Consider the following 21,413-nt stretch of genomic DNA (forward strand, 5'->3'; position numbering starts at 1 on the left):
AGGAAGAAAAGAGTAAAAAAGACCTGTTCGCTTCAGCTTATTCAGCCGGCTTATCAGCCACCAAATAGTGTTTTTCTCTCACAACAAATCAGCCGTTTCAGCTTTTCAGCCGGCTTATAAGCTGAAGCGAACAGACCCAAAGAAAAAAAACTCAGGTCAGGTATTCTTCATCAATCATCAGGATTGATTTGACCGAATGGCACCATTCTGTTGGGAATCCACGTGGCTGCGTTATCGGAAGGAAATGCAAGCATTTTTATTCCATAACGACAGTGCCCAGCGTGTAACGAGCTGGCTTATATAGTCTTCCATGAAATACAATACTACGAGCACCAAGATTAATCTTTATATTATTCTAGTCGTATTTGTTGGCTATATTATATCCTGAGCAGGACGTCGCAAAGCTCGGTGGGCTTGGAGTTCATGACGGCGTGGTCGGCGCCGGCGATCTCCTCGACCTCCGTGCCGGGGCTCATGTCCACCATCCAGCGCTGCATCTCCTCGGTGCTGGAGCCGTCGGCCTTGGCCACCACGAACACCTTCCTCACCGACCCGTAGTTGCCGGCCGTGAGCAGCGCCTCGTCCTTCATCACCGGGTCCTCCAGGAACTGGTTCCCAGGCCTCACCAGCAGCTTCGCCAGGGTCAGGTCCTGCAAACATTTGGTTCATGTCACGTGCCTACGTGTCGATCTGGTGCAGATATGAACAACCAACAGGACGTCACGTACCTCGGCTGGGCTTTGCTGGTAATATTTTTCTTCCATGAACCTTGGACCCATCACGATTGCCACTCCATTGTTGCTGTTGCTGCTGTTGATGGCCACCGTTTGGCAGTCCATGAGCAGGCCTCCAGAAGCAGTTCTTCTCATGAACTGCATCGCAATATATTTTTTTTTCTTTGTAAAATTAATAACATGACTTGGTGCTACCACAAGGTAACACTAGTAGTTTGTGACGCGTCAGTTTGGAACGATGGAACAGAGTACCTCCTCTGTGGTGACGCCCATGTGCTTGCCGACGCAGGGCAACGCCGCGGCCACGAACACGGCGGCGGCGACCTTGCGCGGGAACCGCTCCAGGGCGAGCGCGAGGCTGAGCCCGCCGTGGCTGTGGCCGACTAGGACGAGCCGCTCGCCGCCGCTGCCGGGCGGCGCCGCGGCGGCGACCGCGTCCAGCAGCGGGCCCGAATACTCCTCGAAGGAGCGCACCTCGTCCAGGCGCGCCGGGTGGGCGCCCGACGCGGCGAGGTCGAGCGCCGTCACGCGGTGCCCCGCCGCCCGGAGCAGCGTGGCCACCTTGTACCAGCACCACGCGCCGTGGCAGAGCCCGTGCACCAGGATGAAATGCTTCTTGCCGCCGCCGTCCATCGTTGATCGCTTGATCTGTTGTGCTTGTTGGTGTGGAGTTTGCGATCGATCGATGCCGCTGTCTGCCTTCGGATTCACGGCCTTCAAGCGATGTGGGGCTTGATGATTATATAGATGTGGTGATGATGTGCCAGTGCGAGTAAGAGATTGTCTTGGGTGTGTTTCTTCTTCATCAAGTTGATCATCTCATCTTCTGCTGCAAGAAGAAGCAGCTGGCTTCTGTTTACTGAATAATGGACAATTCTATACTGAGTCGGTGATGCGCGAATTAATTTCAATTCACTTATGTTGAGACGGTGGAAGCAAACTCAAGCATTTTATTCCGTCTCACGGCATCTAAATACCTAATGCCATGGATCAAGAAGTGCTTGCTGATGGTGCTCTACTGCCATTGCTGGATGCGATCCATTTGGGAGAAGACGGTGATGTTTCCTGCCGTCTTCAAGATGATAGCAATGCATTTTTCAAAAAAAAACGTGGCTTTATTTTGTTTATAGGAGCTCATGAACTTATGGCGCAAGAAGGAGCGAACAGTCAAACGTGACAAAGAAAACGTGCGCTTGTTTGGACCTGCCTTAAGATACAAGATGCATCGCATCAGTGAAAATAACATCTGGCCAACGAATTGTCGACCTGATCAACTCCGGTCTCAATCTGCGTGACGTCTGACCATCATCTTCATCTGTGACTTCACCATTTCTCTGGTTCAAATTTCGCTTCACGCGCTCGGCGCAGCTGCAATTACAGTACAGCTTACGGCCTGAAACATTCATTGATCTCCTGTGCTCAATCGTACTTGTTGGCAATCTTGAGCAGAACTTCACAGAGCTCCGTCGGCTTGGAGAGCATGGCCATATGATCAGCTCCAGCGATCTCCTCGACTTCCGCACCAGGGCTTAGGTCCACCATCCGGCGCTGCGCATCCTCAGTGCTGCTACCATCAGCTTTGGCGATCACAAACACCCTCTTCACCGACCCGTAGTTGCCATCCGTGAGCAACGTCTCGTCCTTCATCATCGGGTCCTCCATGAACTGGCTGCCGGGTCTTAGCAAAAGCTTCGCTAGCTCAAGATCCTACCCGACAATACAAAACATACAAAATTCACTTATTTGTCAAATAATCTATTCACTTCAGACCATACAAAATTTATTTTGTTTTTTGAAGGGGAAAGGAAATGATTATAATGTGTTTTGTTAACATATGGTTGTCTTTTGTTAAAATTCCATGTGTGCGCGCCGTTATTTGTGACAATGTAACTCTATCTTCTATTACCTCGGCTGGGCATTGATCATACACTTTGGCCGCCAATAAGTTGGGCCCAAATAGAACTGCATTTCGAGGTCCTTGCTCTGTATTTAGAACCATCGTTTCTTTTTTTTGAAACGTAAAGGGGCAGGAGCACTGCCATATCATATAAGGAGAGAGATGAGTGAACCGTTTACATAAATAAGATTACATGATGAAATATAAACTCCGATCTCATAGCTCTAAGATGCACTATGCTGCTCCTAGTCGACACTCGGCGTGCCACAGGCCTTCTGTCGAAGTTGAATTTCTTCTTTGATAAAGAAGAAAACTTGCAGCTCCGAGCACTGAATTCCATCGAAAATCCTCCTATTACGCTCTTTCCATAGATTCCATGCCGTGTAAATGAGAACTGCTGCTGTTGCTCGTCTCTTTTCCTTCGCGGCCGCATTGATGGATGAACACCACCATGTCTGAAGCTCTGAACCGGCCAATGGCACAGTAACCATACCACTTGCCCAATCACTGACCTTTCGCCAAACTTGCAACGCGAATGGACATTGGAGACACAAATGTGTAGCAGTTTCAAGCTCCACCTGGCAGAGAGGGCAGACAGGGTTGCATGGCCAATTTCGTGCAAGAAGCCTGTCAGCGGTTAAGATCCTTTGTTGCAGCAGTAGCCAAGTGAAAAACCTGTGTTTGCCCTCAGTTTGCGCCCTCCAAATAGCTGCTGGTTGGAATGTGCAATAGGATCCTCTGAACTGAGCTAGATACGCTGTCTTGGCACTGTACTCTCCGTTTGCAGACCATCTCCAGGTAATTGCATCAGGCTGATCATTTAGAGTTATGTTCTGAACTGAGTCCCACAGTAAAAGAAACTCTGCCATTTCTGTAACTGAATTCATTCTCCAGAGCCCTCTAGTCCAATTGTGCTCAATGATCTCCTCATGGACTGTCTTATTCTTTCTCCACGCAAGATTGTAGAGATTTGGGGCGATGTCTCTTGGAGCTTTACCATCCAACCAGGAGGAATTCCAAAACTGCGCTGTGTGGCCATTTCCAATTGTAACTACTGTGCTGACTCTGAAGAGTTGCAGATCAACTTCATTAACTGGTGCATCGCTTGTAGCTGAAGTTCTATCCAGTTCTCGCCACTGGTACCATACCCACCTTAGCCTCAGTGCTCGGCTAAAAAACTCCAGATTCAAGGGGCCCAATCCTCCTAGTTTCTTAGGCTTCATCACATTGATCCATCTGACAAGGCAATGTCCTCCATTGGCTTCATCTGCTCCTTTCCAGAGGAAGTTCCTCCTAATTTTATCAATTTGCTTGATTGTCCATTTCTTTGGAGCAAACACAGTGAGGAAATATGTTGGGATTGCTGAGAGGACTGTGTTTACCAAAGTTAGTCTGCCTGCTTTATTGAGTAGCCTGCCTTTCCAAGTAGGTAACCTGGAGGCAACTTTATCGATCAATGGCTGTACATCTACTCGTCTTAGGGCCCTTGTGTGTAAAGGCAACCCTAAATATGTGCATGGGAAGGATTTCACCGGGCACTGGAAGTTTTGCACCACTTCTTCCAAATTGAGGCCATTGCATTGGATAGGGTAAATTGCACTTTTAGTTCTGTTGGTGATGAGCCCAGAAGCCAGCCCAAAGTCATCAAGGATATCACTAATTACTTTCATTTCCTCACCGTCTGGCTTCAGGAAAATGGCCACATCATCGGCATACAAGCTGAGCCTTGCCCTGGTTGATCTGTGTTGAATTGGGGTTAGGTGCCCTTGTATTTCTGCAACCTGAAACATTCTGTGCAGTGGTTCCATGGCCAGAATGAAGAGAAGGGGGCTGAGAGGATCCCCCTGACGTAGCCCAATTCTATGCCTAAACCATTTCCCTCTTGCTCCATTGAGAAGTACTGAGGTGGTTGCAGTGGACAGCAAGATTGTAATCCATTCCCTCCATCTAGGCCCAAAACCCATTTGATGCAAAACCTCTATCAAGTAATCCCACCTGACACTGTCAAAAGCCTTTTTGATATCAAGCTTCAGAAAAATTGTTGCTTTCTTTGCACGGTGCAGATTCTTGACTAAATTCTGTGTGAACATGAAGTTATCCTGGATGCTTCTATGCTTGATGAAGGCACTTTGTGTTCTTGAGACTAGTTGCTGAAGATGTGGCTGCAATCTGTTGGCTAGCAGCTTTGATATGATTTTTGCCACACTATGTGTTAAGCTAATTGGTCTGTAATTGTTCAGACATTTTGCCTCTGCTGTTTTTGGTATGAGTACAATGTGTGCCTTATTTATTTGCCCAAAATGCTGACCATGTTGCTGGTGAAAATAGTTTATTGCTGTCATTACATCCTGCTTGACACATTCCCAAGCTGTTTTGAAAAACATCCCTATGTAGCCATCAGGGCCAGGAGCTTTTTCAGAGGCCATGGTGGAAATGACCTCCCAGACTTCTTCCTCAGTAAATTCATCCTCCAGGTTGTTTTCCTGGAGCTTATTCAGTTGAATGGTGTCCCAATCCAGGGTGTGTGATCTCTGTGGTACCAGCCCAAATTGCTTACTAAAATGCTGAAAAATGTGCTCTTCCTTTTCCTCATGTAAATGGATGTTTCTGCCTTCAGCCTCCAAAGTTTGAATGAAATTCTTTCTTTTCCTGCCATTGAGGTGAACATGAAATATTTTAGCTTGAGCTTCTGCTGCTTTGATGTGTGCTAATCTGGACTGTTGTTTAACTCTGAGCTTTTCTACAGCAGTCATTCCCAGGATTTTTGCTTTAAGATCTCTTTTAAGTGCCAACTCTAGCTCAGTCAGTTGTCTGGATTCCTGTACCACGTCAAGTATCGCCACAAGTTGTTTAGCAGCACACAACAATAGCCTGTTGTTCCCTATCTTGGACCTAGACCATTTTCTCAGAGCTTTTCCCAACCTTTCCATTTTGATGTGAAGCCTCAGAAATGGGTTTTGCACCTGAATGTCTCTTCCCCATGTTTCCATAACCACCTCCATATATCCTTGGATCCTGGGCCAGAAGCTTTCGAATCTCAGGCCCCTATATTTTTTAACATCTGAATTACCAACCAAAAGCAGTGGGCAGTGGTCTGATACAGATGACGATGCAGCTTGCAGGGAGCAATTGGGCAACATGAGATCCCACTCAACTGTGCAGAACGCTCTATCTATCCTGGTCTGTGTAGTGTCATTTGACCATGTGAACTTCCTTCCTCTTAATCTTAGCTCCTTCAGTTCCAAATCATTTATCAGTTTCCTGAATTCCCCCATTAATCTCCTGTTCAGGTTGTTGTTGCTTTTGTCTTCTGCTGACAGTATCATATTGAAGTCACCAATGACTAGCCACTTCTCAGGTATCTGTTGCTTGATCATCCTTAATTCCTGTAAGAATTGAAGTTTCTCACTGTCCCCTTGTGGACCATATACAACTGTAAGCCACCACTCTTGCAATGAGGTCGTGGCTTCAATCTTAGCTGAGACACTGAAAGTTCCAACCCTCGAATCTATTATTTTGTAGAAATCCTGATGCACTGCTAGCAAGGCTCCTCCTCTAGTCTGTTGAGCAGGGAGGAATACAAAGTTTTGTATAAACTGATGGCCCAATGTTTCATTTACCACAGCAGTGTCAACATGCTGAATTTTTGTTTCCTGAAGACAAGCTACAGTGCATCTTGTGTCAAAGACTAGATCCTTCACCACTCCTCTCCTGGCTGAGTTATTCAGCCCCCTTACATTCCAGTTAAGCATAACACACTTTTGACAATTCATGGAAAATAGGTACAATCTCACCCAAACCTTTCCTCCAAAGGCTAGCCCCTGAGGGAAGGTGACACACAAACACTGGACCAAAGCTACTCTTGAGTACTGAAGACAAACTACAGACATAAATCTGGGCGTGGGGTGCATACAGGTGGAGGGTAACACAAGCAGTGGGAGACGAAGACAACACCCAACAAACATGGCTGCTCAGGTACAAAAGTACCATGGCACCTCGACAACTAAGAAACACACACACACACCGCACCCACAGCCCAGCCTTCATCCTTGCTTCATGCTTCTGCATTGATTGCAATGACGCCTAAAACATCAGCGCCATTCCCTTCACTGATCCCAAAAGTTTCTCTAACATTTCCAACTGTCTGTTGCTCCAGAGGTTCAATGAAGTGGGCTCTGAACTTGTTGTGTGTCTCTGAATTTGGGATTTTGTTTTCATCCAGAAGGCCACATTTTCTCATCAACAAAGCAGTAGCCTGCTCCTCCATAGTGAGGTCTGGTTTCTTTTTACTGGCAATACGGGCACTCTTCCTTGAAGCTGGAGTTTCCTTCTTGCTATGCTGGAGATTGTTATCTGTGTTCCTGACAGCCTTCCCTTTGGCCACTGTAAGTTCAGGCTGGGGCAGTAGTGAGTCCGTCAGCTTCTTTGCAAAGGAGATTTTCTTTTGAGTGATTGGGCCACCTGACTGTAGATGCTCAATTTGCGAGGGCACCATTTGATCCTCATGCTGTGGCATCAGTCCATTTGAACCATCGTTTCGCTGTCCATGAAAAAACCTGGTTCGATCGTCTCCATGAACTAGCACAAACAAAAAGAAAAGGTATTAGCACTGCTCCATGAACTAGCATGCAAATCAAGAGCGGCGAAAATGACTGGATTGGTTGTATGTGAAGCATTTCGCGAAAATAGTATGACATGTTCTTTCCGTTTATCATAAAGCGTGGCCAATTGGCCGCCCAGTAACTGATTCATGGCAGCGGTGATGTTATCATAGCACTAACCAAGAAAGATTTTAGCTGACCTCTTCAATGGTGATGCCCATGTGGCTGCCGACGCGCGGCATGGACGCGGCCAGGAACACGGCGGCTGCGACCTTGCTTGGGAACCTCTCCATGGCGAGGGCGACGTTGAGCCCGCCGAGGCTATGGCCCACCAGGACCAGCCTCTCGCCGTCGGGCGCCGCGGCCACCGCGTCCAGCAGCGGGCGCGAGTACTCCTCGAACGACGCCACCTCGTGGAGGCGCGCCGGGTCCACCCCGGACGCGGCCATGTCGAGCGCCGTCGCCCGGTGGCCGGCGGCGCGCAGCCTCGCCACCACCTTGTACCAGCACCACCCGCCGTGCGACAGGCCGTGCACGAGGATGAAGTGCTTGCCGCCGCCGCCGCCGCCGCTCTCCATCCTTCTTGCCGGCGCTTCAGCAGGCGCGTGCTACGGCTTCAACACTGCCGTCTGCCGGCCGGCGATGCCACTCGGGGCGGAGGCGCCGCTGCAGTTCCCTTTGTGCCAATCTGGGAATGGGAACGTGCAACCGCGATTTCTCACTACCGGGTCCCAGCCAGGATCACTTATCAATATCATGTACTCCGTAGAAGACTGAAGACTGAATTCTTTAGAATGCGGCCGATCGAGAGTAGCTGTCAGCCAGTCGATTCCACTCTAATTCTGCAGGCCAGACATATCTAAATTATTACTGTCTTTTAAGGGCTTATCGCTTCATGTGGTCCTGAGGAAAATATTATCTCTTTGGATTTTTGTTTCAAATTGCAATAATAGCTGTGGAAAGGTTTCGTCTCAGCAGTTGGCCCTTCACTGCAAGTCTGCAACAATGTGACGTCAGCTCTGCTGACAAGCTCAGTTGCAAATTGGGGATGTTTGGGCTGGAGTTAAAATTTAATCCGTGTCACGTTGATTGAATATTTGGAGGCTAATTAGAAGGACTAAATATGAATTAATTATAAAACTAATTATATAGATGGAGGCTAAACGGTAACGTTTAATGAATTTAGTAAATAATCTATAATTAATACTCCTAATTAGTATCAGTGCCATGAGCTACTTCCTCGTGAAGCGCTCATTCAGAACTGGCTTCGCATACCATTAGCATAAAAGTAGTTTTTTGCCTGTCTAGATTAATAAAGTTCACAGTTACACTTATTGTCGTTCTCTTTAGCATCAACGAACTGCAAAGTGAATACAGAGAATTCTGACAGATTCAGTAATTTTGGCATTTAAAAATCAGAGTGTAGGTCAAATCCAGGCCTGCGAGATCAAAGACCGAAGGCATCACAGCAAGCAGACATGCAGACCGTTTCATCTCTGTACACACTACCATGCTTCCTTCCTGCTTTTATCATCCAGAGCATCGGCTTATTGTGCACAGATCGCAGAGTCTTATCAGGGTGTAAACAAACAGGGGTGTTTTTGTTCAGGACACACAAAAGGAAACACTATTAAAAACAAGATTTTGGAGTTGATCAGATAATTGTAGTCTGAATTTTTGGTCAACACTGGAGTTTCTGTGAAAGCTTATCATCACATCAACCGGACAAAATCCTTCCTCTTTGCATAAAACCTATTCGAAAAAAGATACAAAGCAAACCGAAGAACAGAACAATAAGCGAAAAATCGCGTAGATATTGAAGGCTCAGAAGGATCCATTGGATTCTCTCGTCAGGATTCAGAAAATAGGTAGGTATTTTTTGGTCATCACAGCCTCCAATTAGAACCATACGCAAACGCAAACAAGAAGGGAAAACAAACAAAATCCAAACGCAAACAAGAAGGGAAAACAAACAAAATCCAATGAGAAAATACAGAGTAACCGAAGACGAGCTCCCATCTCAGCCGATTTTTAATCAATCCTGGCGATTCCCGTGGCCGCAGCCGAGAGGATTGCGGCAGACGGGGGAAAGCCGCGGTATATATAAGGGTGATTTTGTTCGTTAGGGTTTCCGGGGAACCGGGTGATCTAGATTTACCAGAATACCCTCATCTTCTACGTGGGCCGGCCCGCCTCAGTCAGCTCCGGAAAAACCACGACAATATATTTGTCTTTTCCTCCCCACCTGATCAAACGTCAACCTGAACTTCTCCGTTCTCTCTGCAAAAAAGTTAGGACACTGCGCGCTCGTTTTAAATTTTTGACATTCGAATTGTCATCATCCAAGCACAGTACTGAATTTTATGTCATGTGAAGCATCCTACAAGGATATTAGGTCCATGGACCGATGTGAGGCCCGAACGAGCTCACACCGCTAAAGCTCCTTTGCTCATCGACGCCGAGGTAATCCACGACGCGCAGATCGTCCGGCCGGCGGTGCTCCACCATCTGCTGCTGCTGCTGGCCGCCGTGCATCAGCGATCCGATGGCCCTGGTCATCGAGCCGACCCCACCACCATGGCCGCCGTAGAGCTGCTGACCCGGCGGCATAGGCAGCAGTAGCCTGCCTACGTCGAGCCCAACTAGCTGTGTCTGGCCCAACAACGGCTGCCCATCATACGGCGGCTCCATGGCAGCCTTCAGAGGCCCAAACGGACTGGGGAAACGGTCAGGCCCACCCAACATGGGCCCGAAGCCGACGGTGGTGGGAAAGCCCGCGCCGTACCCGCCGCTCGTGGTCGCGCCCATCTCCGCGGCCTTCTGCAGCAGCGCCGTCGCGGACATGCTCGCCGAGCCCGCCGGCGAAAAGCCCATGGTACCGGTGGGACCGCTAGGCCCGTCAATGCCTATCTTGGCGCCGCTGAAGAATGTCGTCGATGGCGACGGCGCAGGCCTCGCGGCAGCGAGGCTGGAGAGCATGCACCCGGCCATGCTGAGCGGCGGCGGCAGGAACGGCGTGTTGGCGGCGTCGGACATGGTGGTGGGTTGCAACCTGAGCTGCGGGCTCTTGGTGTCGAGGTTGAAGTCGGCGTCGGCGTCGTCCTCGGCGGCAGCATCGAGGTCGTCGGCGTGGGACGGCGGCAAGGCGAGGTGGTGGGCGTGGCCCTGGAGCGCCGAGGCCACCGTGGCCATGTTCATGGGCTGCGCCAGCTTGTTGTTCTCCTGGGCCAGGGCGTCGCAGAATGCCCTGTGCGTCACGAAGCTGTCCCGCCTGTGCGGTGGTCAGGTGGTGTACCAACATGAACAGTGGAACACGAGCAGTTAAGTGGTGAGATGCATCGGAAACAAAGTACTCCTGCTGCAGTAACAACAGACTTGCAGGATGCAGTTGCGAGTACCGTGCTCGTATGCATGGCGACACTGTGGAACGTGGGCTTTTGGGACCGAACTGCACGAGTGGTCAAATCGGTTGTCAGGAGGAGGGCCCAGCAACTACACACTGATATCCATGCATGACTCGCTGAGCTAGTGGTGGTGGCGGTATTCTCGGGCCTTTGAAATCTCTGGTTTCACGACTAGGGCTTGCCCAAATTTGGATAATCAAAATTACTGTAGCGCAACTGTAGTATTTCGTTTTTATTTGTGAATTATTATCCAAATATTGACTAATTAGGTTCAAAAGTTTTGTCTCGTAAAGTACAACAAAACTATACAATTAGTTTTTGATTTCGTCTACATTCAGTATTTCATGTACCGCAAGTTTGATATGATGGGGAATCTTTTTTTTGCATAGTGCCAAAGTTAGTATTTTGGAGGAAACATGCACACGGATGCAAAACACATGACCATCGTGCTCGTTCGCGCCCTACGCAAAACGCACATGCATGCTATGAATTCTTCAGCTTTGTCATCGCCATGCATGTCATCGACGAACTCTTTCTTTCACTGCGGCAGTAAGCGCAGCGCAGCTCGATATATGATCAGTACATGCATTGTTCTGTACTGCGAGTTATGGCTATGGGTGGTACAACGGTGTGAGTGTGATGGCGATGGAGTACAGTTTGGTCGTCAGGAGAATGAATCCGAGCACGCACGGACTTTGAGGTCGGGGTGGTAGAAAAACAAATCCACCTTGGTCTTCCCCAAGCTATAGGATTCAACGATTGGTGACGTCCATTGATCATTTCAGCTTAAGATTACTATAAGCTACTCCTAAGGTAGATAGTTTAGGTAGCAAGAGAGGAACAAAACATGCATGAAGAAATTAGTAATGCGCAGAGAAGAGAGAACAGATACGATGCAAACTGACCTGGAGAAGACGGTGCCGCAGTCGCACTTGTACTCGCGGGTGCCGCAGACCTTGGCGTGCGCCTTCCAGTCGGAGTGCACGGCGTAGCGCTTCCCGCACCGCTCGCACTTCCACTTCTTCTCCCCGTGCTTGCGGCAGTAGTGCTTCTTGATCCCCGTCAGGTCACCCAGCGCCCGCGCCGGGTTGTGGTGCACGCACGACGCCTCCGGGCACACGTACACGCGCTTCCGGGGAGGGCCGCCGCCGCCGGCGGCGGCGCCGTCCCCGCCGCCGCGCTGCCGCAGCTTCCACGGCAGGTTGTGCCCGCGCCGGTGAAGCTGCAGGTTCTGGTCGCGCTGGAAACCCTTGTGGCAGATCTCGCACACGAAACGGTTCGTCGCCATCAGCGTCCGCGGCGACAGCGCCATCACCTCCGCGCTCGGGTCTTCATCGTCGTTGGTTCGTTATACACATACACAGGTGCATGCAATGCAAGACGCGCGTCGTCAGATAGAGTTGTTCACATCAAAATACAAGGCACGCAGCAATGGAAGCACTGACCTAGCCCCCTTGCATTGCAGCTAGGGTGTCCAGTCGTCGTGCTATAAATCAATGTAATTCGAATGATTTAAACATCGTTAGCTAAAACCAAAAAAGGTTGTCTAACTGAGGAGATAGCATTATCTGAGTCATTTCTGTCGTAAAAAGATCATTTCAAAGTGACAAAGACTGTCAGCTGATTTTTAGTTTCCTCGAGAAGAATGTTGCATTGTTTGTAAAGCGGTATAATAGTGGAAGCTAGCTAGCTAGCTTGAAAACAAAATGTATTGAGGCTGAAGAATCATAACAAGAACTTTTATTTACCAAGTAAACTTTCGAAATTTTCAGCTCTTGGATCGTTTTCTACTGGTGGCTAGCTTGTCGATCATTTGCATTAAAAGGATGTTCTGAATAGCGTTAGATCTACCTGTATATGTATCTAACTCAAATTTCTACAAACTATAATGTTCAAATATTCCCTTACAGTATGTCTGTCGTCATCTTATCACGCTAGTCTTCGGTGAAAGGGAGATTTGGACTGCTAATAAACAGTTACCGTCATAATTGACTTGCCTTGCCTACCAATGATGGCCGAATTTCCGAAAGAACACAAAGATCGATCAAAGAGTACAGGCTGTGGATCATATACTAATAGGAGGGAATCAATTCAATAATACTCCAGCGTCATATATCAATTTCCCCAAGAACAAACTACTACTACATATGTAGTATTAATTATTCTGGAGGTCACCATGACTAAGATCGTTAAGGATTAGCTAGTATGCACGCACCTGGTGTCCCCGGAAGGCTTCTCTTCTTCTTCACCGTCGGCGGGGCGGGCGGCGGCAGCTCCGATGGGCCGGTGACGCGCTGGAGATCACCGTCGTCGTTGCCCATCTCCGGCGGGCTACCAAGGACAAGAGGCTTGGTGTGGAACTGCTGCTGCTGATGCTGCAAGAACTCTTCCTCCACCTCCCTTGCAGTATTGCTGCTCACAGAAGAGAAGCTGCCGGCACACTCCCTTGCAGCCACTCCCGACATGGATGGCAAGCAACTAACTTGCATACACGCACGCACAAGCGCCAAAACTACACACTCTTCTTCCTTGCAAGGATCAGAAGAACAATTTGGCAGGACAGACACCTTTTACATCTCTAGCTAGGCTTTTGTTTCTTGCCTCTTGGCGCCAGAGAGTGTGTTATCTTCAGTTCTGAGACACGACAGAAGAAGGGAGGGAGGGGGTTGGCCTCGTATTTATCCAGCCATTTCCTTCCCATGCTGCTTTTCACACCTCACCACATTCCAATTTACCTTACGACGATGTACTACTGCTAGTAGCGCCTGTCTTTTTCCGTATGTGTGTCAGTGCTGACTTTAATGCACATGATATTATAGAATGTATCGAGATTGAGAGAGAGTGAGGGAGGGAGGGAGGGAGAACCTCTGTAGCATGTATAATGTACTCCCTCTGTATCAAAATATTTGTCGCTGTTGATTTTTTCTTACGACGTTTGACAATTCATCTTATTCAAAATTTGTTACACATATACGAGAAGATAAGTCTTGCTTAAAATACCTTTGATGATAAAATAACTTACAAATAAAACAAATAATACTTACATAATTTTATGAATAAAATTAATGGTCAAGCGTCGTGATCAACAGCGACAAATATTTTAATACGAAGATAGTATATATATATGTATGGCTACCCGCAGGAGAGAATTTTATAAAGATACTATGTGCTGCATCGTTTGGATCTACTGGCCTTTGTTGTTTCCTCCCTCGGGGTCGATCGGCCGGCTACAGACAATGCCAAGTTTCCTGGGTTAATAGCTTGCCATGACAGCAACCTGCTGCGGTCAAGTTGATCGCCTTCTTGTTTTTCCTTGTTTTCTTGCCCTAGGGCGCTTGCATGCATACCCTCGTTTTCAATCGAGCGGCTATAAAAATTGCAGTTTAAAAATGCGATCCCCAAAACCAATCTTCCTTGTAGCACCAACCTCTCAGTTCTTGAATATGCTGGAACTTTCTCTTAATTTGGTCCGAACCAATACTTTAACTATTTTTAACACTAACATGCACTATAAGTGCTGCCCATTATTTGGAACCGTAGAATTTAGAAATTAAAATTTAGTGTCCTCCTAGAAATGTATCATGGTCCAGCTATAATTATAGTGTTTATTTCCTTTTTGTTAGGACAAGTCTTTAACCAACAATTACTCTACTAAAACATAAACTTTTACGCCAAATCGATGTTATAATGCATATTAAAAATACTTTGCTTATAATTATGACTTTTGTATCATCGTAACTGATATATTTAATAATTGTAATCAAAGCCTTATCCTAATAATGAAACAAAAATCACTTTGTAAGAAAACTGAGCACTGCCTTTTCTACGTCTGCTCGTTATATCACATTTGTGTGACAAATTTTTCAGCGCTGATTTGATCTCTCAGGCGAAATCGTCCCTACGAAATGCTACTAAGTAGCTACTAGTACCGATTTCTACATCACCATACCACTGATGTGTCTTTTTCAGAGTGTACAGAGCGTGACAAAATCAGTTGCTACCTGTACCATCCCTGTTGCTTACACGCAGGTAATAAAATGGTAATTAACTTTGTTTTTCTATTCAAGAACGTTAAGTTTGCCTTGCTTGTATGCTTCGTAACTCACTTACGAAAATGTGTCCACGCGTAACTCAGTTATTTGGCCTGCGACAACGACTGGCACGGCTGGTGGAGTTCGTACACAATGTGAAGAAACAAGATGCATGCGCCAATGATTTCTGCTGCAAATAATAAGTACACGATGACAAGAAACAAAGGTACTGCATGCAACTGTCTGAAAACCAACAGTTCCCTCGTCATCTAGAACTGTTTCCTCTCTCTCTCTCTCTCTCTCTCTCTCTCTCTCTCTCTCTCTCTCTCTCTCTCTCTCTCTCTCTAAAACAGAAAACAAATTCCACTGTCAATGTAGTTAATGCCTATGTTAATCTCAGGAGTACATCCTACCAACTTGGAGAAAGATTGATCGATGTAGTGCATATCAATTATCATCCAAGCGGTTACATTTGAATAGCCGATACTGTATTGGTTCCAAATTATAGATCATTTTAGTTTTTATCCTAAATAAAATTTATCTAATTTTGATCAAATTTATTGAAAAAATTATCAGTATTTATAATGTCAAATACATGTATTATTAAGATATATTTATGGTCTATCTAGTGGAACTAGTTCAACGTCGTAGATATTTCTATATTTCCGTGTAAATTTGATAAAAGTTAGGAAGTTTTGACAGGGAACAACTGCGAAGGATGAATTCAGGTTCAGTGCACTGCATATATCGCTTTGCTTTAGGCCGGGTTTCAAGACATGATGTTCTCAAGACTTGTAGATCGACAGCAGCACGATTGATTGAGTATGTATGTCACCTACAGGCTACAGCGATGCCGTGCCGTGCCTTGGATGTTCGACAACACCGATCGTGAGGTAGAGTGATGGAGAGGGAAAGGAAACGTAACATATTCCTTGAGGATTATTTCGCCCAGACTTTTCTTTCAGCTGATCGAGTTAGCTAGCTGCTAGTACTAGCTGAAATGGTTGATTATTCAGTGAAAGCCCCATAGATCACTGTCCTCTCTAGATTAGGCTATTTAGGCTATAACGAGTCTAGTGAGTAGTGATGACTGATCGCTTAGTTAATTAGCTGCTTAGTTTAGTTTCTTCCGTACGAGCTTAGCTTGTGGAATGAATATCAGTATATTACCATTGTCATAGTTGCGCATAGTCTGTAGCAGTACTGATGCTTTGACACTTTACTTGTCTTCTTCCTGTCAAAAAACAATTCCCTCTAAAAAAAATTTACTTTGTCTTCTCCAGTTTTGTTTTCATCGCAGCGTTGCATGTTCTTTTGGAGCAGTCCATGCTTGCTGCAGTGATCACTTCTGAAAGAGGAAACATGCTATGCCTGTGTGCTTACCTGTTCTTCAATCCGTGACAGCAGGCAGATTTTGGTCAGCAATTGGGAGCTGAATATTAACTTACTGGCAACCCGTACCACTCGTTCTTGCCGCGGAGGTTCGAGGCCGGCCGCAATCTTGTATACTTGTTTTTCGTGGAATTTGTTTTGTTAATTAAAAGTAGGTCACAGCGGCTGATAATGATCAATTGATCAATACGGTAGCATCTCCCTCTGCAGACATCACCAAGGTGAGGCCTACCTGCTGCTGCTTGCTTGAGCTGGATTCTTTCAGTTCAGATCTGAAGAAAATTCAGATCTTCGATTTTGTCCTGTTGGTGTACTGCCTATGTTTAGGTCTGAAGATTTTCAGATGATGCACCATCGATCTGATACACTGTCTATCCCTGATTTCACCACCAGTGAATGAAGCTTTTCTTGGAGACGAAAGATGACAAATTATAAGTGCCTCGCAATTGTAGAAGTAGAATAGCGTATGAGCACAGCAAGGCCTCAAGCACAGCTAGAGAATAAAAATTATAGGCAGGGTACAAACAAGAGAGTATTGAAGGTGCCTGCAGAGAAAGAGAGAAGATCACGTCATTTCAAAGAAAATAGAACACTGTAGATACAGAGAGCTAGAGGGCTACTTGTAAGTTTACATGTAGATACAGAGAGCTAGAGGGCTACATGTAAGTTTACACACCACTACTACTAAATCATTGGCGCCTCGGTTCATAAATGAGCCGCGTCCAGAATCTTCGCCGCTTGATCGATGGCACGTCAACACCTAATCCCAGCGCTCATTATTGGCTCACAGTAACAAGGAAAGTTTAAAGCAGCCTAACACAGCAGCAGCCAGGTAACAGTAAGGCTGAGGAGGACTTCACAATTGTGTCCCTCGTCGCCTGAAAAACCAACGAGCGTTTCAGAATCCGTTCAGATAAGACAACACAACCAGTGCAGTGTCAGTCGGATCAGCGGAGTACTGGAGTAACCCAGCTGATGCGATGGTCTGACGAGGATTACTCAAACGGGAACATTTAAAATTGATCTCGCTTTGGGGGTGTTTGGATACGAGGTGCTAAACTTTAACAGTGTCACATCGGATGTTCGGATGCTAATTAGGAGAACTAAACATGAGCTAATTATAAAACTAATTGCAGAACCCTGTGCTAATTCGCGTGACGAATCTATTAAGCCTAATTAATCCATCATTAGCAAATGGTTACTGTAGCACCACATTGTCAAATCATGGACTAATTAGGCTTAATAGATTCGTCTCACGAATTACACTCCATCTGTGCAATTAGTTTTGTAATTAGTCTATGTTTAATACTCCTAATTAGCATCCAAACATTCGATGTGACGGGTGTTAAACTTTAACACCATGGAGCCAAACAGGCCCACGCAAGTCACTGAAAAAGGTTTGGCGAGAGAGAGAAACAGGAGGAGTTCTTGAGTTGTCATTCAGCAGGAAGTGGATTTGACAGGACGATATCTTCCTTTTCTTCAGATTTGGGTAAGGTTGCTGCGCTTACTCTAGGTGGCTATAAAGTCAAAGCTCCCTGCTAATCCTACGAGTGACAAGCAGCCCTGCTGGCAGTCTGGCACCGCTGAGGTCAGTCAGATTCCGCAGAGAAAGCCGCTTTCTGCGCGCGCGCGGGCACACCAGTACACCACCGCACCGGCCGGCCGGCAGTTGCTGCTGTTCGCCGGTGCACATCGACGTGAACCGGCTGCCTGTCTCCGAAAAGCATCCATTCCCCCTGCCCTGACTTGATCGGAGGAGAAGCGCCGGCCGGCATGCCGGCTGTTCCTCCTTCCCTTCCCCGCGTCGCCGGCCGGACGGCAGGTGTGGCGCGGACGAGCACTGGTGACACAGCTAGGTGGAGGGTTGAAATGGCGCGCGCCTCGATCAAAACCCTGCAGTTTCTTTCGTTTTGTTATCAGGACGCAGTTAATTTGACATGGTATTGCAGGACCCGGTGGTATCACTACCAGTGTCATCAGCACAGTGGAGCGGCTGCAGTGAACACCCGGTTATTACATGGATGGACATTCATCCCGGTTATTACATGGGCCAGATATCACTATCAGTGTCATCAGCACAGTGGTATCACTGCCAATATTACATCTGAAACTTTTATTAATTATTTGAGCACCAAGGTAGCTTCAAATGAAAAAGGTTTGAATTACAAAGTTGTAGATCTCGTCGAGATCTACAATTTTTATATAAAGTTTATCTCCATCCAAGTTCATATGAATTACTTATAATTTTTTAAAAGTATGCTGCGCAGAGAAGGTAAATTCCGCTGTTTCATTTAGCTATATAGCTGCTTCAAACTGCGGTATATATATAGATTTCTAATTTTTTTATTAGAACATATATTTTTCAAAATACTAAAATAAAAAATAAAAAAATAAAAAAATTCTCATCATGACGATGGATGCATGCTGCGAGGCCCGCCCTCTGGAAAGGCTCTATGAAGTCTGAACCAGCCCAGTGGGCGGCCCGACTACCTATCTATGTTCATTCACCAGTAGCATTTGTCAAAAAAAAAAAGGAGAAGAAGAAGAAGCAAGATGTGCGTATGAAAAAAATTGTTCCAACAAGTAGCATTTATTTACCAATAGCAATAACATTGATATTCTTCAGAGAAGTACACAGTGAGTACAAATCTTTGTTTCCGAGGAACGGCACGGGTTCCATTAGGAATTTGCAGCAAGGTGCGCACAGAGAAACCTAGCACTATTCAGGCTACAGCACACAGGTCTTCCCACGGCTTCGTTCTTGACGGCGCCCAACTGTTCCTGCTGATTCCGGCGCAGTGGGCGGATCAGATCATCAGGGCTGAACTCGGCGAGATACTTCTGCAGTTCGGGGTCCAGGTGCAAAACGGGCACGTCGGTGGGAGGCGTCCGCGCAGCCCGGCAGCTCCACGGGTACGCCCCCATTGACCGCCGCCGCCTCCACCTCGCGCAACGCCTCCAAGCAGATGCTGCACTCGCCGCCCTCTTCCCTTCCGGCTCCGCCGCCGCCTTCTTGCACCCCGTCAGGAGCACCCTGGGCGCGCCGTACCTGACGTGTCGGTCCAACGCCAGCTCCACGACGGCGGCGGCGCGGATCGCCCTCAGCAGCCGCCGGATCATGTCGTGGCCGCTGTCCTCGTCTCCCGGGAGACGTCCTATGCACAGCGGCGACGAAGCTCGCCTCGGCGCCGGACCCGCGGTAGGCGCGTACCAGCCTCTGCCCACGGTCGCGCCCGGCCCTGATGTACTTGGTCACGCGGCACCTCAACTGCACCGCGAACTCGGGCTCGCCGCCGCTGCCGATCGCTTTGGTCTGCGAGGGCGTGTCGAGGCATGTGGTGCTGGCCTCGACACGGCGCGTGATCAGGGGCGATCCGTTCTTCCCCTGCCTCCTCCACGCCCCACAGGGTCAGGTCCGTGAACAGGTAAAGGAAAACACCAGGATGCCATCCACGGCCGCGGCGTCGGGACCTCTCGGCGAGGTCTCATCGGCAGCGGGGCTCCGGTGGCCGTCCCCCGATCGGAACGAGGACTTGACAGGCTAAAGGTAGGCCTGCTAACGGGGCTGTTACCCGCCCTATATCCACCCCGTCCCGAAATTTATGGGAGTCAATTACAGACCCATCCCGCCTCAAAATCTCAATTAATTAACCCATCCCGTCCCGCCCCATTTAGCGTGGGTGCAATCAAATCACGGAGCAGTGGGTTAAATCCAAGGATGCGTTCAAATTGTGCATCTCAACTGAGGGCTGCTCACTTGACTGACTTGCTATACTTGTTCAACCTAAGAATGTTTCAGTTTGCATTCCATCATGTGTAAAACAAGTGTGGCATGTCATACTTGCCAACTTGACTGAAAGAATTGAAGAAATATGGCTGCACAGTCAACGAAAGAAGTGAGCCTGTTAACAGCCTAATACTGATGATTATGCAACTACAACACCCATGATGCTTTTCAGTCTACGAAGAATGAGGCTCTTCTCTTTAACACATTATAGGATAGGGGCACTTGCCAAATTTGATAGGAAACTTATTTTTTTTAATTGCTTCCCGACTCAGATCAATTAGAAATTTAGCTGTGGATTTGTCCAATTGTCCTGACTCCAAAACAAACACTTGGTGACAGCAAATCTAAATTAAAAAATCTCTGTGTATTAGGAACACTCACCGATGAACCAGGCAAGAATGGAGCTGCTCACGGGCTACCGTCAATCTGGACCTTCTCGGTGAGCCGCACAGATCAAGAACCTTGTCCCGTAGACTAGCGAGGCCACCGTCGTAGGATTCGAGGCCGACGCTGGAGCAGTTGATAGCCAAGTCAATCCCTAGCAAGAAGGGAAAGGGGGATGAGGAGAAGGGGAACATGATGATGCGGAGAAGGAGATGGTGGAGGGTAGCTAAGGATGCGCATGACTTTTTTTGCGGGAGAGGTGGCAACAGTAGTGGCTGGGTTCGGCAGCGACGGTAGTGGCTGGAGCCGCCGACGGCGGCAGGCCGTCTTGCTGTGCGAGTAAAGAGATGCGGCTTTCCTTCGAAAGAAACTAATCCAACTCATGCCCAACCCATCTTTGCAGTAAACCCGTCCTGCCCACCCCGCAAGCAACTACAGCCCATTCATACCCATCCCAGCAAGGCCTATCTCAGACCCCGCCCCGAAATCCCCGTTTCCACCCGCCCCGTTAGCAGCAGGTCTACCTAAAGGCTATCAACCTCGGGCCGTCGAGGCGCGCAGCGTCTTCATCTCAAAGGCAACAAGACTGGCACGCTCACGTCTGCGTGGTTGCTCGCCGGGGACCAATGCGAGCCACAGCGACGGCGCCGACGTCGGCTGCGGACTGCGCGTCCCGTGGTCGCTGCATCGAGGCGAGAACGCGGCGGCTCTTTGAGGCGGTGCGCGAAGCAGAGGAGGCGCTCGAGGTGCCGCCGCCCAGGTCAGGGGGTGGATGGCATCCGGACGGTGAATGTTTTGGAGGAAGAGGATAACACCGAAACGAGCAAGGAGGGCCCATCTGCTCCTGTTTGCTTCATCCTTTTGGGTAAAGAAATCCAACACATCCCGAGCAATTGGGTCTTTTGATTGCTCTCAGGTGTGGACAGAAGGTATGTTTGTGCACTGTCCTATGATGGATCCGTACTATAAAATTCTAGTGCCCCAACGGCACAACAAAAAAGTTGGATCGAACATCGCAAAATGCATAACAAGTTAGGTCTAGTTTGCAATTCACAATAAAGTTCGGAGGGACCATGGGCTTGAAGAAATGTTCTAGAGGGGAAGTCCGCACAAGATGATGTATTCCCCCCTTGTAAAGCCATTTTGTGTTGTACATCATGCGCAGTCAATATATCTATAT

General features: G+C 47.8%; 2 protein-coding genes across 2 annotated transcripts; both read right to left on the bottom strand.

Moving 5' to 3' along the window:
* Positions 1 to 237: 237 nt before the first annotated feature.
* LOC101774624 (esterase PIR7B) lies at positions 238 to 1,681 on the bottom strand. The gene is made up of 3 exons (XM_014805266.2): positions 987 to 1,681; positions 729 to 872; positions 238 to 650 (listed from the first exon to the last, which is right to left on the bottom strand). The coding sequence occupies exons 1-3, from the start codon at positions 1,365 to 1,367 to the stop codon at positions 378 to 380; spliced, it is 798 nt and encodes a 265-aa protein (XP_014660752.1). The 5' UTR covers positions 1,368 to 1,681; the 3' UTR covers positions 238 to 377.
* Positions 1,682 to 9,539: 7,858 nt separating this feature from the next.
* On the bottom strand, positions 9,540 to 13,267 carry LOC101775015 (protein indeterminate-domain 2). Its single transcript, XM_004971130.3, has 3 exons — positions 12,852 to 13,267; positions 11,542 to 11,965; positions 9,540 to 10,503 (listed from the first exon to the last, which is right to left on the bottom strand). The coding sequence occupies exons 1-3, from the start codon at positions 13,123 to 13,125 to the stop codon at positions 9,624 to 9,626; spliced, it is 1,578 nt and encodes a 525-aa protein (XP_004971187.3). The 5' UTR covers positions 13,126 to 13,267; the 3' UTR covers positions 9,540 to 9,623.
* Between the last annotated feature and the right edge of the window lie 8,146 nt (positions 13,268 to 21,413).

Source organism: Setaria italica, chromosome V (genome assembly GCF_000263155.2).
Source record: "Setaria italica strain Yugu1 chromosome V, Setaria_italica_v2.0, whole genome shotgun sequence".
In the NCBI taxonomy this organism is placed as follows: domain Eukaryota; kingdom Viridiplantae; phylum Streptophyta; class Magnoliopsida; order Poales; family Poaceae; genus Setaria; species Setaria italica.